Below are 15,271 nucleotides of genomic sequence, written 5' to 3' on the forward strand. Positions count from 1 at the left end.
TAATGTGAATATAATCTAATACCATATTTAACTAATTAGTTACAATTACAGTAAGGCTAACTGACCATAATATGCGTCCATTTTATGGACACTTGGTGCCATTATTATAGCCGATAATCCAACATGCATTATATAATTACTGAGTGTATTTCAGAAACATTCAGAAATATTCTCAACAGAAAAATCATATATCAGTTGGCATATAAATTGACAAACAATAAACATTAGCAAAGAATGCAAAAGATTAAGATAAATATACATTAATACAAGAAATCGACAAATCACCAACATCTAAATACATTCAGAAACAACGCATAAATAAATGATAAGCATATTATAAAAAAACTGGGAGGATTCTGCTCACTACTAGACTCAAAATTTCCAAAAACATTTAAAGCGATTCATTGACAGGGGCCTAAGTAATAGAAACTAACTCATATTAACTCTTTCTCCCTGGTAGGTTAAGTTATATACATTACTACTGAAACCAATCATTGTTACTATGAGTTAAAACATATCTCGTGATAAAGGCAATACAAAAACAAATAATTCTCATTAAAAAAAGGGTGTGTGAGCCTGATAGGATGAACGTTTGACTGTTTTTTTGCGTGTGTTATGAGAATGTATCAATGAAAGAAAAGAAGTTATAACAATATGTCAAACACATCACATCTGCTCTAACTATCGCTGACGAGGTGTCCTCATTTGAGAGCAGGGCTCGTCGGCACTACGTTACAAAATGGTTCGAACGATAACTATTTCATGTAAACAATATCAAATCGTTGAAGTGTAAGTATTTATCGAATTACTTAGAAAGTAAAATAAGGGTAAGAATTTACGCGGTTAAGGTACGCGGTTTACTTTTGGAAGAAGGCGCACGTCATCGTGTTTCATATCGAAATAAAGTCAACTAATAAATTTTAAAGATGCATACACTAAGTCTTACAAGTTCTCTTGACAAAATTCTTGAAAAGTAGTCATAACTACCTTTCTCTATTTTTGAAACTTGACAATAAAATTATCAAACGGACAAAATGAGTTTAAAAATTTAGAAAAAACTACTGGCAATTTCATTAGACTAACATACACAACTATACAAAGCTTTAAGGATAAAAATAATGACTTGTTCCGTTTTTTTCTTTCCTCCAAAGCTTTTACCGCTGTATAGCATAAATGGGTTCTGGTTCCAAATTTCTCAAACTGGACAGTGTGGAAAGCACACACTCAGGGTATTTTACTCATCAGACAATTGTACCAAAAGAAAGGAAAGTTACTCATGTCCTATTATGTACGTAAGCAACTACCACTACTAGGCAAACATTATTGCACCTAATGTGCAGTTGAATACGTTGTGGCAATTTGTAAGAATTACTCAGATACATCTTCAACAACCAAAAATCTTCAGTCTTTCTTAAACAAACAAAGAGAGGTGATATAAACCCTGCGTCAATATAAATACGCACACAAAGATACAAGTAGTCTGCTTCATTAAATAACCAAATCACTAAGCGGCCATCAAATTATATGTGTAGAACTTATAGCTAAATTCCAAGCATTTACCAAAATTATTGCTGTAAGCAGAACACCCCAGTACTAGTATTTAAGGTTCAAGAAAATTAACTTCTAACTAAGAAAGGAAAGTAAAATACTTGAACTGTGAAAAGAGGAGGAACAATAAAAATATTGAAAATACACACCTAACAACAAATTAGTCTGATACAAAAACAACTGAAAATGCTCAAGCTCGAGTATCTTAGTCATTCTTCAATTGTAATCGAGTCTTGTCCACAAAAATCCCTTGAAGAAAGTGGAAATCAAAACGTCAGAATGTAACTAAAACTATTTTCCTGGTGATGATGGTCGTTTTATTCAGATCGAATAAAAATGGTATTTCAACTTCGATCTGGTCACTTACAACCTATATAATTGGCTCAATGTTCTCTTACATACATTACCAACATTGGTGTGCTCATAAATTATAACGCACTGACCATGATGCAACTGTTTCAAATTTGCTGGAATGAAAAGGATCGTAAAGAAAACACGTATTAACCAATTATTTATAAATCAAGTGACAATTTATCTCTTAGATACAGTGGCCAAGACAGTTTTATTGGGAAAATTATATTTATGTGAAGAACTAATGGAAGGAACTATCCGCATAGACGTGAAAGCTATTGATTGGAAATTGGCTCATTTATCTGTAATTACTTAGATCCTTATTATGACGTTTACTGATGTACGGCGATTATTATTATTTATTTCTATATATAATTATTTTAACAAGTGAGTTGTTTTTATCACATATAGACCACAATTAATTATAGAGGGAGCTGATACGTATAGGTGTCCCGAAAAGCTTAACATTTTCCTTTTTTTACGTCAAGGAGCAAAGGTACGATAATGGTTATTAATATGGAGTAGTTTATATCACTGTTCATCTTTGTATTCAACGTAGTACCGGCTTTTATTTCACGACTATACTCGTTATAATATATTATTTACTGATTGGATTATATTTTTCTCTTTTAGTAAGTTAGTATACATATTTTATTATCATAAGAAATTTTCTATTATTAAGCCTAACGGCTACTCAGACCGTAATATTGATCACACTGTGCTGGATAAATATGTGGTTCCATTCCTAATAAACAATAGTTATCAGCTATTCTTACCATGTTCGTACAGTTCTAGAAAGTATGTAGTAACTAAACTTAAAAATAATGCATTTATATAATAATTATAATTTGCAAGAAAAGAATAGTTAAGCACTTAGCTTTCTTACAAAGACTTCGTGTTAAGTGTATGAGTACCAGATACACTCGTGTCGTATCTTGTTGCATGTGACGGTGGAATATTGGGATGAACTAAACAAAATGCAAATTTAATGTGCCCTTGAGTTGGCTACATTTTCGTGACAGAAGAGTTTTTAAGTACTAGAACCTCAATTAAGCATTAAATTACGTGACGCACCAGCCTCGTATCTTGAAGTAACATTTGAAAACTGCTAATGCTGTGTTACTGGTCACGTACAAAAACAGAATCTACACAAGATAAACGTGAAGGAATGAATATGGAAAGTTTGTTATAAATAACAAATGCAGATATTTATTTTCTGTTTTATGACATTTAAAGAAACTTCTAGAAGTAAAAAGGAAGTAATATATGCATCTCAAGGTGGCTGGAATGGATATTAAAACTTACTAAAATAAAGGAGAGAGCAGTGTTTGGATCTAATAAGGCTGAAACATTTTATTTTTAATAGAAGTTTTAACACCCATACTATCCTTCTTGAGATATGTTTTTATTTCAAGTGGGTTCCTCGTCATAATGAAGTTATGCATGACAAAGATATGAGTAGTTGGAATAACTCAAATTTTAGTGATAAAATACAGCATACTTTATATTTTAACCTATAGGTTTTCAAAAATGTGACATTTTTAACGTATCTGGGAATAAAGTAGAAGGTAATTGAGTTTTCTGTTGTTTTGTTTTTTCTAGAACCTGTTGGTACCATTACAGAAATATGCCATATTTTAAAGATAGTATCAATGCCATCTGCTTTTTTTATATTTTACAAGTTGTAAACAGCTCTATATTTATTGTGAACTGATTGTAGATGTGTAAAGTTCTATATGTCGTATCTTACAAACTGTTTACATTCCACTACTATATCTATAGGTTAACTCTCCTAAGCAATATTAAAGATTGTTTTTTTTTAAATTTCGCACAAAGCTACTTGTGGGCTATCTGTGCTAGCCATCCCTAATTTAGTAGTGTAAGACTAGAGGGAAGGCAGCTAGTCATCACCATCCACCATCAACTCTTAGGCTACTCTTTTACCAACAAATAGTGGGATTGACCGTCACTTTATAATGCCCCCACGCCTGAAAGGGCAAGCATGTTTGGCACAACGGGGATGCAAACCCGCGACCCTCGGATTACGAGTCCCACGCCTTAACACACTTGGCCATGCCGGGCCTCAATATTAAAGAACTGTGATTGTACAAAACTATACTCTACTGTAGAGGTAATATTGAATAGAATAATAGATTAGCCACTGCATAATTCAGTAATTTTTTTTGTCACAGAAATAACAAGATAGTTGTTTAAAAAAATTCACAATTGTGTTATGTAGAGATTATAGTTTGATAATTACCAGTAGTTAAAAATCACTGTTGAACTAAATGTTATGAGAAATTAGATTGATAACAACAAAGCTATTACTCTATTAATTTGCTATCATAATTGCTTTTAAAAGAGCATTAATTTAAAAATAAGAGCAAACATTTAGTAATAACAAAATATTAGGAGTTTCATTAAAAGTCACTGAAACCTTAAGACTTGCAAGATTTTCAGGAGTAAGAAACTGGTATTGAAAGTTTATTTGGAGCTCTGTTTTAAGTAAGTGCAATGAAATGTTTTGGTAACATCTAGATTTCAGAATGGCTCCCAAAAGGAACAATATGGTGCCCAATGGGCATTTCCACAAGTACTGGCAAAGGTATGTTAAGACCTGGTTCAACCAACCAATGCGTAAAAAACGAAGGCACGACCGGCGAGTGAAGAAAGCTCACAAGATAGCTCCACGTCCTGTAGGTGGTCCCCTACGTCCAATCGTCAGATGCCCCACTATTCGGTATAACAACAAGATTCGTCTGGGACGTGGTTTCACTTTGGAGGAGCTCAAGGTAATCATGAAGTGGAAGTGTTTATAGTAAGGGGATAGAGTAGTTGTTTTATATTATCAACATGTGTGTATTTTACATAACAGTACAGGATTTTGTGCTTTAGACATTTGCTCTTTCTGTTTTGTATGGTCAACATGTTTTTTTACATCAGCGTAACAGGATTTTGTGCTTGTTTTGATGTGTGTTATTTGTGTTGTATGGTCAACACGTTTTTTTATATAACAGTATAGGATTTTGTGCTTGTTTAGACATTTGCTATTTGTGTTTTGTACGCTCAACACGTTTTTTACATAACTACAGGAATTTGTGCTTGTTATTTGTGTTTTGTATGGTCAACAGATGTTTTTTACATAACAGTATAGGATTTTGTGCATGTTTAGATATTTGCTATTTGTGTTTTTTACATAACAGTTCAGGATTTTGTGCTTGTTTTGTATGATCAACACGTGTTTTCAACATAATGTACAAGATTTTGTGCTTGTTTTGAATGGTTAACAGGTGTTTTCTGCATAATGGTACAGGATTTTGTGCATGTTTTAATGTGTGCACATGTTTAAGATCAATGAATTTTGGGTGAAATTACATAAATGTTAAGGCGTGTGCTTACATTGATGTTTATTACTCAGTACATATTTTGTATGTTTTTACATTATTTGTATTTTTGTTTGATATTAATGTACTTGAGAAAGATACCATTAAGAGTAAACTAATTTTTTTCTAGGGTTCAGAAATGCAGTTTAACAGATTGTTAGAATATGAATATTTGATTTGTGGCTGCTAACAAATACTGGTTACATTTAAACTTGTACAGATTTAGTTTTAAATATTAATCTGCTAAATGTCTTGTTTCTCTATGTTTATCAATACTTTTTGAAACATTTGTTGAGGCTGCTGGAATACACAAGCGAGAGGCTCAAACCATTGGAATAGCCATTGACTACAGGAGACAGAACAAGAGTGTTGAATCTTTGCAGCAGAATGTTCAACGTATAAAGGAGTACAGATCCAAACTTATCCTTTTCCCTAAGAATATGTCAAAGCCTAGGAAAGGAGATTCTTCTGTAAGTCATGTGTTTAGTATTTAGTTATTACAGAGAAGTTGAAAGTGTTAAGGTCTGTTAAAAATATAAAAACTTTATCATGCTGGATATTTGTAAAACCTTTTGTTTTGGCAAGGTTGTCCTGAGAGAGATTGGATTGTTTAGTGACATGTATTAGTGTGAATGTACTGTATTAACTCAACCTGGATAAATGTGAATCTAGTGAAAAATGGATATTTTTCATTGAACAGCATCATCATATGCTGTTTGGTGCACTGAACATCCTGTTATTCTTTCATCATCTAAATCAAAGTTTGTTTAATAATGTGAGTACTGATTTGATAATAATATGGGATTGGTATTTCTCCAAGTTACAGTTGCAATGTCATTTCTTTTACAGGCTGAAGAAATGAAGATGGCTACTCAGCTGTCAGGTATTGTCATGCCTGTCAGTCAGCTAGTTCGTCGAGAAAAGGCTCGTGTTGTGACAGAAGAAGATAAAAAATTCCAGGCCTTTGTCACCTTAAGACAAGCACGCTCTCATGCCAGACTTTGGGGCATGAGACAGAAGAAGGCAAAGGAAGCAGCAGAAGAACTCATGGCTTCAGCTCCCAAGAAAAAATAATGTTTACTAAGTTTGTACAACATCTAAGTTACATAGTCGAGAAGACAATAAAGTGAATAAAGGGAAACCTTTGTTGTTTTGGCTTTTCTAATTCTTCTGAAATAGCACTTTTTAATTTCTGTGCTCTAACATTAAAGTTAGTTGGAGTTTACATGCTTCTAAAAGACTAAAAATATTCACTAACTTTTATATAAAATAGTGTGTGCTTTTGTTTCATTTATTCTAGTGAAGAATTAACATTCCACTGCTGTGTTAATTTTTCTGTAAGACATTTTACAGTTTAAGAAAATAAACTGCTACTTTCATTATGTTAATACACACACACATCATTGCATATAAATATTTATTTTATTAAACTACAAAGTTTGGGCTTTCGTTTTATCACTGAATGTAACAGGTAGTCAGGAAATTAGTGATATACAGCGATTTGTCATTAAGCTTAGATTTAGTCAGTTATAAACATGGAAAGTCTGTAAATAATTTTTCAAAACTTCAATGTTACAATCTACAGCTAGGTTAAAAAAATGCTTTAGTAGGAAATTAAAGAATTGAGCACTTTTAGAAGTTTTGTGATTCATGAAAGTTCAAATGTGAGAATATATTGTAATAATGGTGAATTTTTTGTTTTTGTATCACTAACTACTGTGGTCCAATTTAAAGAATGTTTTGTTAATGAATGCTGTAATGTCCATCTAAATTGTAGCTTTGGTAACAAAGAAACTTTTACCTCAGCTACATGATAACCATACTTGTAGGAAAGGTATGCCTTTCTCTGTGCTAAAGTCTAAATTTTAATAAAATACTAACTGTTCATTGTTGCTTTTCTACATGCAACTTTCAGTTCCTTAGATCTGGAGTTGAAAAAATGCTTCTCACACATCAGCATATTAAAGCTATGGAATGACCTGGTGTGCTGATGTTAACCACTCGCATATTCTTTCTTAGCTGTTCTGTACACCACAATATCATACAGATTGGGATCTAACAGTGTTTATTTGTTGTAAACATTTCCTCCACATCTTTCCATGTGGAGAGAGAGTGTTGCTATCCAGGGGCAGGAGTGGAGGATGGAAGTGATGCAGTCTTTGTGCACATTAGGCTAATGAGCTTTGTAAAGGCCTTCAGATTAAAGGGCCACAATTTTAACTGTGGGGAGGAAATAATAATAAGTAGTTTAACTTGTGGGGTAGGGGTAGTTTTTTTGCAAAGGTTAACTGAGCTGTAAGGGTAGGGTTAAACTGGTAATGACTAAGGTAAACATAGAAAAAAATTTTAGTCTAGGAACAAAGGATGGAAACAGTTGTAGGGGTAAGCCAAATTGCTACCATTCTAAGTCTACAAATGAGAGATGACTTAAGATCACTTGTTAGAATGAAAGATTTCGATGTGATAGGAACCATTAAAACGTTTTTTAATGCACACAAGTTTGATGTTTATATTTTTGTATTGCGAAGAAATTTCTGAGTACCCTTAATATATAAACCCTTATAAAAACAATGGCATTATATATCATGAAGTTAAGGGTATCCATGATAAGCAAAATGACAAAATGTGCGAGAGTTTCTGTTAACTTGTATATAGGGGGAAGGGTTTTAGCTGAAATTGTTACAGACCACAAGTTGAAATCAATAAACTTTACAGTGACATTAAGAATTGAGCTATTAATAAGGTCATTGTTATAGGAGATTTTAATCTTAAGTTGTTAGTCAAACCTTTCAGGAAACATTTTTAAAAAATAAGGAATTACTAGAAATGAATATTTTAGAATTATTTGTAATTTACAAAAGTGGGTAATAGGTAACATTGGTATACAAAGTTGACTTAGTTTGATGTTTTACTACAGGCAGCAAGGATGAGTTTAAGTTTTGTAACTAAACATTTTTCTTTAAAGAAGGACCAAAGGTCACCTGTTTTAGCCACTCTCACCACTATTCAATGGGTGTTTTTGTCTGTCAGGAGATAATAAAATAATGTCACATAAGAGATGCTTAACACGGTAACTTGTACTGTTGCAAAACGTAAGCATCTCATGAAATCTGAGTGCATTCTGACATCAAAAACAAAATAGAGATATTTGTTACTCTTGAAACAGAACATTTTCAGGGACCATGAACATATACATTAATTCATGAATTATTATTCAATGTCAGCAGATAAAAGTATAACAACTCAAGAAAAACAGTAGCTTATGAAATGTATACAGTGCAGTCTAACAAGTGTTCACTTTCATCAATGTTGTGATGGTAAGGAGAAAAAAATCCCACATTTTGTTCTACACAAGATTAGTGTTAAGGTCCATGTGATCTTCATTAAGATGTTTACCCACATCTTTCAGAGACAATAAACAATTGGTTCAACAAACTTCAGTCAGTTATGTTACAGATATAGTAAAGTTACATTTCTTGAAATTTTCAGAGTTATGCATCAGTGAAAAACTGCACATGTTAAGCTGCAGGGGAAAATGAATTAATGTATTCAGGAGGGTCCAAAGGCTGGGGAAAACATCCTCACTGGGCCCCCTTTTCAACATTTTAAACAACTTATTAAAAAATAAGATCCTTTAGTAGGACCACAAGTTTATAAAAAAAACGGGAAAAACTGTGGATGCAGCATTTATAGCCTACAGTGTATGTTAATATAGTAACAAGAAAAATCTATTAAATATATAAAGAATCAACTATATATTTATTATTTCATTAACTTTTACTGTGTTAAGCATCTGTGTGTAAAGAAAACCAAAACTATGCTTTTATAATTAAATGATGATACAGCTTCATGGCATAACCAAGTTTCATTTGCTTGGCAGGTGTCACCCCCTGTCGATGGGTCTCGTATATATTATAAAAAATTACCATATTACCTTGAAGTTAACAAATGAGGCTCTGATAAACGAGATTCATTATGTATAACCTTTAACAGATGATAAGCCCAAGGTTGAAAGGAGCAGGTCAACAGTGATGGTGTTTGTCATTACAACTTTCTAGTTACATTATATATCTATGAGGAATAAAATGACCAACCTACAAACACTTTAATATGAAATACTTTAGTACAAAAGTTGAAAAGTTTAGTGTCTTATTTACAAATATATGTAGACAAACTTCTTCAAACCCAGGATCAGAAATGGGCAGTGTAGCGACTGATCTCCACAATGTCTTCTGTGATCTATAGAGAAACAAAAACACTTTAATCACTATTTATTGTGTAATAATATTAATGCTTATTCTTTTCAATTGTAACTATACTTTACACCAGTGTTGTTTTTAAATCATTAACAAAAGTTGCTGTTCATATAAACACTTCAGTTATCCTTTAAGATCATAAGTTATTAACTGAGACTGGTGATGCATAGATTAATAAAGTATGTTAATTACTGATAACAGAACACATACATTAAAATTACATTTCCTCCTTTCATATAACGTTTCACTTACAGTGGAAAAAAGATATTACAAGTACTAGGTGATTTTATGTATGAATGAAAGTTATGGTTCTATTGATACCCAAACAATTGTAGTAGTGAACTATTCTAAAGCAAGTTTCACCTGTTCTGTTGTAGTTCCAATTTTCTTAGCCAATTCTGTCTTCTCTAATACAGAGAGGTTCAGGAATTTCCACAGCAAGTCACCATCAAGGACGTTCTTGTGAGGATTCACTAAGAACCTTCGATGACTACGATGTATCCTGTGTTTGATATATATGTAAATGTATTCTTTTATCTTGACCTTCATTATAGTGATAGGCAGGTAACATATTCATTCAACAAGAAGTTTTATAATGAACAACAGAATGGTGGCAGCAACAACAAACATTTTATATTCAGCAAACTATGTTAAACAGGGTAGTTATTAGGTACAAACATTATGTTAAACAGGGTAGATAATTAGGTACAAACATTTATAAATTTAAACAACTTATAAAAATAATTAAATTAGAGAATAAAAGGATGAAGTAAATGTAAAGACAACCAAATAAACAAACAATAGGATAGTGAAACAATATATGAGTATTCAGAACAGACTTAATTGTAGTAAAGTTGTGTTATTATTCATAGTTGGGAGTTCACTTATGATGGAAAACTTTCTTTAATTAAATGTTCAATGTTGGATGATTTAGATGAGATGATTTTGAAATTCACAATTAAGATGTGGTGGTTGGTGTTTTCATTATGTGTATGAATTTGAATGGCTGAACTTTAAAACTTTTTATCCACAAGTTTAACTACAAATAATATTAAATTCAAAGTACCAAATCTATTCAGATTTTAAGACATTACCTACCCCTATGTGTTCCAGAATCATATATAACTACACGTGGTAGCTGTAATGTCACTTATAATGGAAAAACTATACACCATTGATGCTTGTGAACAACTACCAAGAAGAACAGGTAAAAAACTATCAGACTGACAAGCGTCCACAATTTGCACACACAGTGAAAACACTAATCACTTTGTATTACTTACAATTTAAAATTTTCCATTATAAGTGAACTCCCAACTATAAATAATAACACAACTTTACTACAATTAAGTCTGTTCTAAATACTCATATAATATTGTTTCACTATCCTATTGTTTGTTTATTTGGTTGTCTTTACATTTACTTCATCCTTTTATTTTCTAGTTTAATTATTTATATTAGATGTTTAAATTTGTAAATGTATGTACCTAATAATCTACCCTGTTTAACATAGTTTACTGAAGATGGATTATATATGTTACTGAACATGCACATATAAAATGTCTGTTGTACATTATTAGTGTCAGACAAATTATGGACAGCATGTTACTGACAGCGAGTGTATAAACACAAGTTTTAAGTAGTAAACTGACAGAAATTCTGGGCAGTATATTACTGACTGTCAGTGTGTAAATAGAAATTCAAGATAGTAAATCCATAGAAATTCTATTGTCACAAAACCTAACAATCAAGGATATGCTGGTTTAGAATTCAAAGCAAAAATCTGACACAAAAGCTATGTCATAAATATAAAAATATTCAAATTCATTTAGAACTATGTTACATAAAATTACAGTATTTATGTAACTTTTAGATTTTTTATAATTTCTTTAATACACAGACCTTATCAAAACTTTTAACATAAAAAAGCAAAGAAAGTATTTGTAGCTATAACTCTAGAGAAAATATGATAATATTAAGCATCTCTGTCAAGAAGTTCAAATTATTTTAACAATACCTAAAGGCCTTTGGGTTAAGACCAGCAGTGTGAGGAATGTGGGTGACCAGAACATTCTGGAGCATGAGGAGACGACGATAATTTTTCTCAGGAACTGGAAGCACAAATCCCAAACTCCCATCCAGAGTTGCTAAAACATGAAACTAGTTACTTCTCTATCAGGCAAACAGTGAAACACAGAGAACATCTGATAACAGAAAGAAGGTAATTTTTTCTATCTAGCACTAATGAAGCATACTGAATACTTATAACAGAAAGAAGGTAATCTTTCTAGCTAACAGAATATCTAATAACAGAAAGTGCATTATTTTTCTATCTGACAAACACTGAAGCTCAGTGAACATTTATAAAAGGAAGTAGGTAATTGTTTTATTTGACAAGCTATATAAAACTTATTGAACATTTAAAACAGACAGTAAGTGATGTTTTTATCAGACAAGTTATGAAACATGGTGAAAATTTCATGTGATATTTTCACAGAAGTTTCCAAGAAAGAGATGTCAGCAACAATGATGCTGTCTTAAGAAATTATAGAATATCTCAGATGAATTTCTCAATAATCTTAATTTAATCATGGCAACAAACTTTTCCATATTAGGTTAAATAGGAAATTAAAATGTAACACTACTACCTATGAGGGGGCATATACATTCCAACCCCTAGCATCTAGTTTTTTATTCAGAAAATTCACTGGTATCTTTTCTTAACCTTCAGTTTTGAAAACCTATCAAGGCCTAAATACCATGTGCAAAACTTCAATGGAAAAATCTTTGAAAATTGACATCCTTTGAAAGCAACCTAAGACTGAGTGTTTCATGTTTACCCACCATACATTGTTATGTGTCGCTTCTCTACAATAGCAGCTTGCCTTCTGTCCACATTCCACATATCTCCTATCCTACAGCGTATTCTAAACATCGTCATGATCGAGGATCCAACATGGAAATCAGCTTTTCTCAATAGCCTGTGCCCTCCACAGCTTTCCCTAGCCTCTGGTTGGTACATATAGAGGACCAAGTTCTTCTCAGAATCTGTTACTATTAAAAGACCCACACTGTGTTAAATTTCAGACAAGTGAAAATCTAAAGAAAGCAATAGAACACAATGACTTTAACTGTCACTAATGAAGAACATCTTTAATTAACCTTAGTTAAAGGTACCCTTTATCCAGTCTTTTCCCTAGGATTTACTGAATACTAAAGAAAGCCCAACACACATAACATTATTTGATTCAGTGTGAAAAACACATACCAAACTACGGTTTAGATACCAAGTATGTCTAATGATAAACAGGAGATTTTTAGATATGTTTACTTAGTTTATCACATTTCATACTCTAAAAACTTCTATTAATATTTTAATATATCACAATAATATCTTACCTAGAAATCCTAGCTGTGTATTGTCAACAACAAAATCAATACCAAACACCTCCAACGGTTTGACATCCTTCAATACAGAGATAAAATGTTAGAAGATCTGAGCATAATTAAAAAATTATATAAATGTTTGTCATCAACTATGATTAAATGGGTTTTCCTATTTCCAGGCAGTTGCTTAAAACACTTTAACTCTATTGCTACAGGTCACAGGCTATTTCATAGTGTACATGTTGACTCACATTACATATTTTATTGAAACTGTTATTTTCTCACAGTACGAGGTCTGTTAACAAAATACGCGGACTGTTTGAATTGCGCGGCTCCAGTTGGTTCCAGGGGAATCCGCTTGGTGTCGCTAGGTTCGCACAGATCAGCTGATTACGACGCCATTTCCCGATTGCAGATATCTTCATTTGTGTATTAGCTAAGTGAAGTGCGATTTTTTCGTTTGGTGAATTTCAGAATGAATGACCTGAAGGAGCAACGACTTGCTGTGAAATTTTGTGTTAAACTTGGAAAATCTGCGACTGAAACTTTTGCTATGCTTAACACGGCTTACGGTGATGTTGCTATGAAGCGTACGGCATGTTTCAAGTGACATGAACGTTTTAAGGATGGTTGAAAGTCCATTAAAGATGATGAGCGTCCTGGACGTCCTTCCACGTCAACTGACGACCCACACGTCGACAAAATCAACACCCTGGTGCGGGCAAATCGACGTCTGACTGTCAGGGAGCTTGCTGAAGAGTGTGAGATATCAGTTGGATCTTGTTACGAGATTTTGACCGAAAAATTGAAGATGCACCACGTTGCTGCGAAATTTGTGCCACGCCTGATGACGGACGAACAAAAAGCACATCGCGTCCAGGTTTGTCAGGAACTGCTTGATCATTCAGAAGAAGATGAAAACTTCTTGTCAAGGATCATAACAGGTGATGAATCATGGGTTTATGGTTATGACATTGAAACAAAGGTCCAATCGTCCCAGTGGATGGGTGAAACATCCCCCAGATCCAAAAAAGCTCGCCAAGTTCGATCCAAGGTCAAGGTGATGCTGACAGTTTTCTTCGATGCTAAGGGTGTTGTTCACCACGAGTACCTCCCCGAAGGCTCCACAGTGAACCAGACTTACTACATTGAAGTTCTGAAATGTCTGAGGGATGCCATCCATCACAAAAGGCCAGAAATGTGGAGGAGTGGCAACTGGTTTTTCCATCACGACAACGCTCCAGCCCATTCAGCCCTCAGAATTCGTGAGTTTTTGGCCAAACACTCGATCACTATTCTCCCCCCCCCTACTCACCTGACCTTGCTCCTTGTGATTTTTTCTTGTTCCCCAAACTCAAAAGACCCTTGAAAGGAAGAAGATTTGAGACAATTCCCGCGATTAAGGCAAATGCGACGAAGAAGCTGGAGGACATTACAAAAGAAGCGTACCAGGACTGTTTCAACAAGTGGAAACACTGTTGGGATAAGTGTGTGCGTTGGGGAGGAGAGTACTTTGAAGGGGTCCCAGACCTGTAACTTCTAAATAAAGTACATTCTGTTTTATGACGTCAGTCCGCATATTTTTTGAACAGACCTCGTATAATAACAATCTTGGTATTAAATAGATCATAATTCAAATATATCAGTTAGTTTCTAATTTAAAAATGTTATTTGTTATATTCTTTAATAGATGACAAAAACATTTAGTGTGCATTCGATATACTCTATTCAAATATGATCTCAAATCCTTATTTTAATATTAGCTAACACATTTCCTTTTACTAATGGTTCTAATGATGAGGAAGGTTCTGTGTGTCACTAGTTAAACCTGTGATGAGTAATACAGATCTGTTGTTACTTATGGTTATAATGATGAGGAAGATACTGTGTCACTAGTTCAACCTGTGATGAGTAATACAGATTTGTTGTTACTAATGGTTATAATGATGAGGAAGATACTGTGTCACTAGTTCAACCTGTGATGAGTAATACAGATTTGTTGTTACTAATGGTTATAATGATGAGGAAGATACTGTGTGTCACTAGTTCAACCTGTGATGAGTAATACAGATTTGTTGTTACTAATGGTTATAATGATGAGGAAGATACTGTGTCACTAGTTCAACCTGTGATGAGTAATACAGATCTGTTGTTACTAATGGTTATAATGATGAGAAAGGTTCTGTGTGTCACTAGTTCAACCTGTGATGAGTAATACAGATCTATTGTTACTAATGGTTATAATGATGAGAAAGGTACTGTGTGTCACTAGTTCAACCTGTGATGAGTAATACAGATCTGTTGTTACTAAAGGTTATAATGATGACGAAGGTACTGTGTGTCACT

At 33.2% G+C, this 15,271-nt stretch overlaps 2 protein-coding genes across 3 annotated transcripts in view; one reads left to right on the top strand and one right to left on the bottom strand.

The window, feature by feature from the left end:
- Positions 1–2,256: 2,256 nt before the first annotated feature.
- On the top strand, positions 2,257–6,423 carry LOC143234749 (large ribosomal subunit protein eL13-like). 2 transcript variants are annotated; one of them, XM_076472325.1, is made up of 4 exons: positions 2,257–2,395; positions 4,438–4,691; positions 5,579–5,752; positions 6,132–6,423. In XM_076472325.1, the coding sequence occupies exons 2-4, from the start codon at positions 4,446–4,448 to the stop codon at positions 6,354–6,356; spliced, it is 645 nt and encodes a 214-aa protein (XP_076328440.1). In that variant the 5' UTR covers positions 2,257–2,395; positions 4,438–4,445; the 3' UTR covers positions 6,357–6,423. The 2 variants fall into 2 exon arrangements, with proteins under 2 accessions (XP_076328440.1, XP_076328439.1); XM_076472324.1 differs by having other exon boundaries at positions 2,362–2,531.
- A 2,945-nt stretch (positions 6,424–9,368) lies between these two features.
- LOC143234743 (cleavage and polyadenylation specificity factor subunit 1-like) overlaps positions 9,369–15,271 on the bottom strand; it is a 118,876-nt gene continuing 112,973 nt past the window's right edge. Inside the window, 5 exon segments of the mRNA XM_076472318.1 lie at positions 9,369–9,521; positions 9,902–10,040; positions 11,556–11,685; positions 12,383–12,592; positions 12,938–13,004. Of these exon segments, the coding sequence (XP_076328433.1) occupies positions 9,474–9,521; positions 9,902–10,040; positions 11,556–11,685; positions 12,383–12,592; positions 12,938–13,004 (594 nt within the window). The 3' untranslated portion in view covers positions 9,369–9,473.

The sequence above is a fragment of the Tachypleus tridentatus genome, chromosome 12 (genome assembly GCF_004210375.1).
Source record: "Tachypleus tridentatus isolate NWPU-2018 chromosome 12, ASM421037v1, whole genome shotgun sequence".
In the NCBI taxonomy this organism is placed as follows: domain Eukaryota; kingdom Metazoa; phylum Arthropoda; class Merostomata; order Xiphosura; family Limulidae; genus Tachypleus; species Tachypleus tridentatus.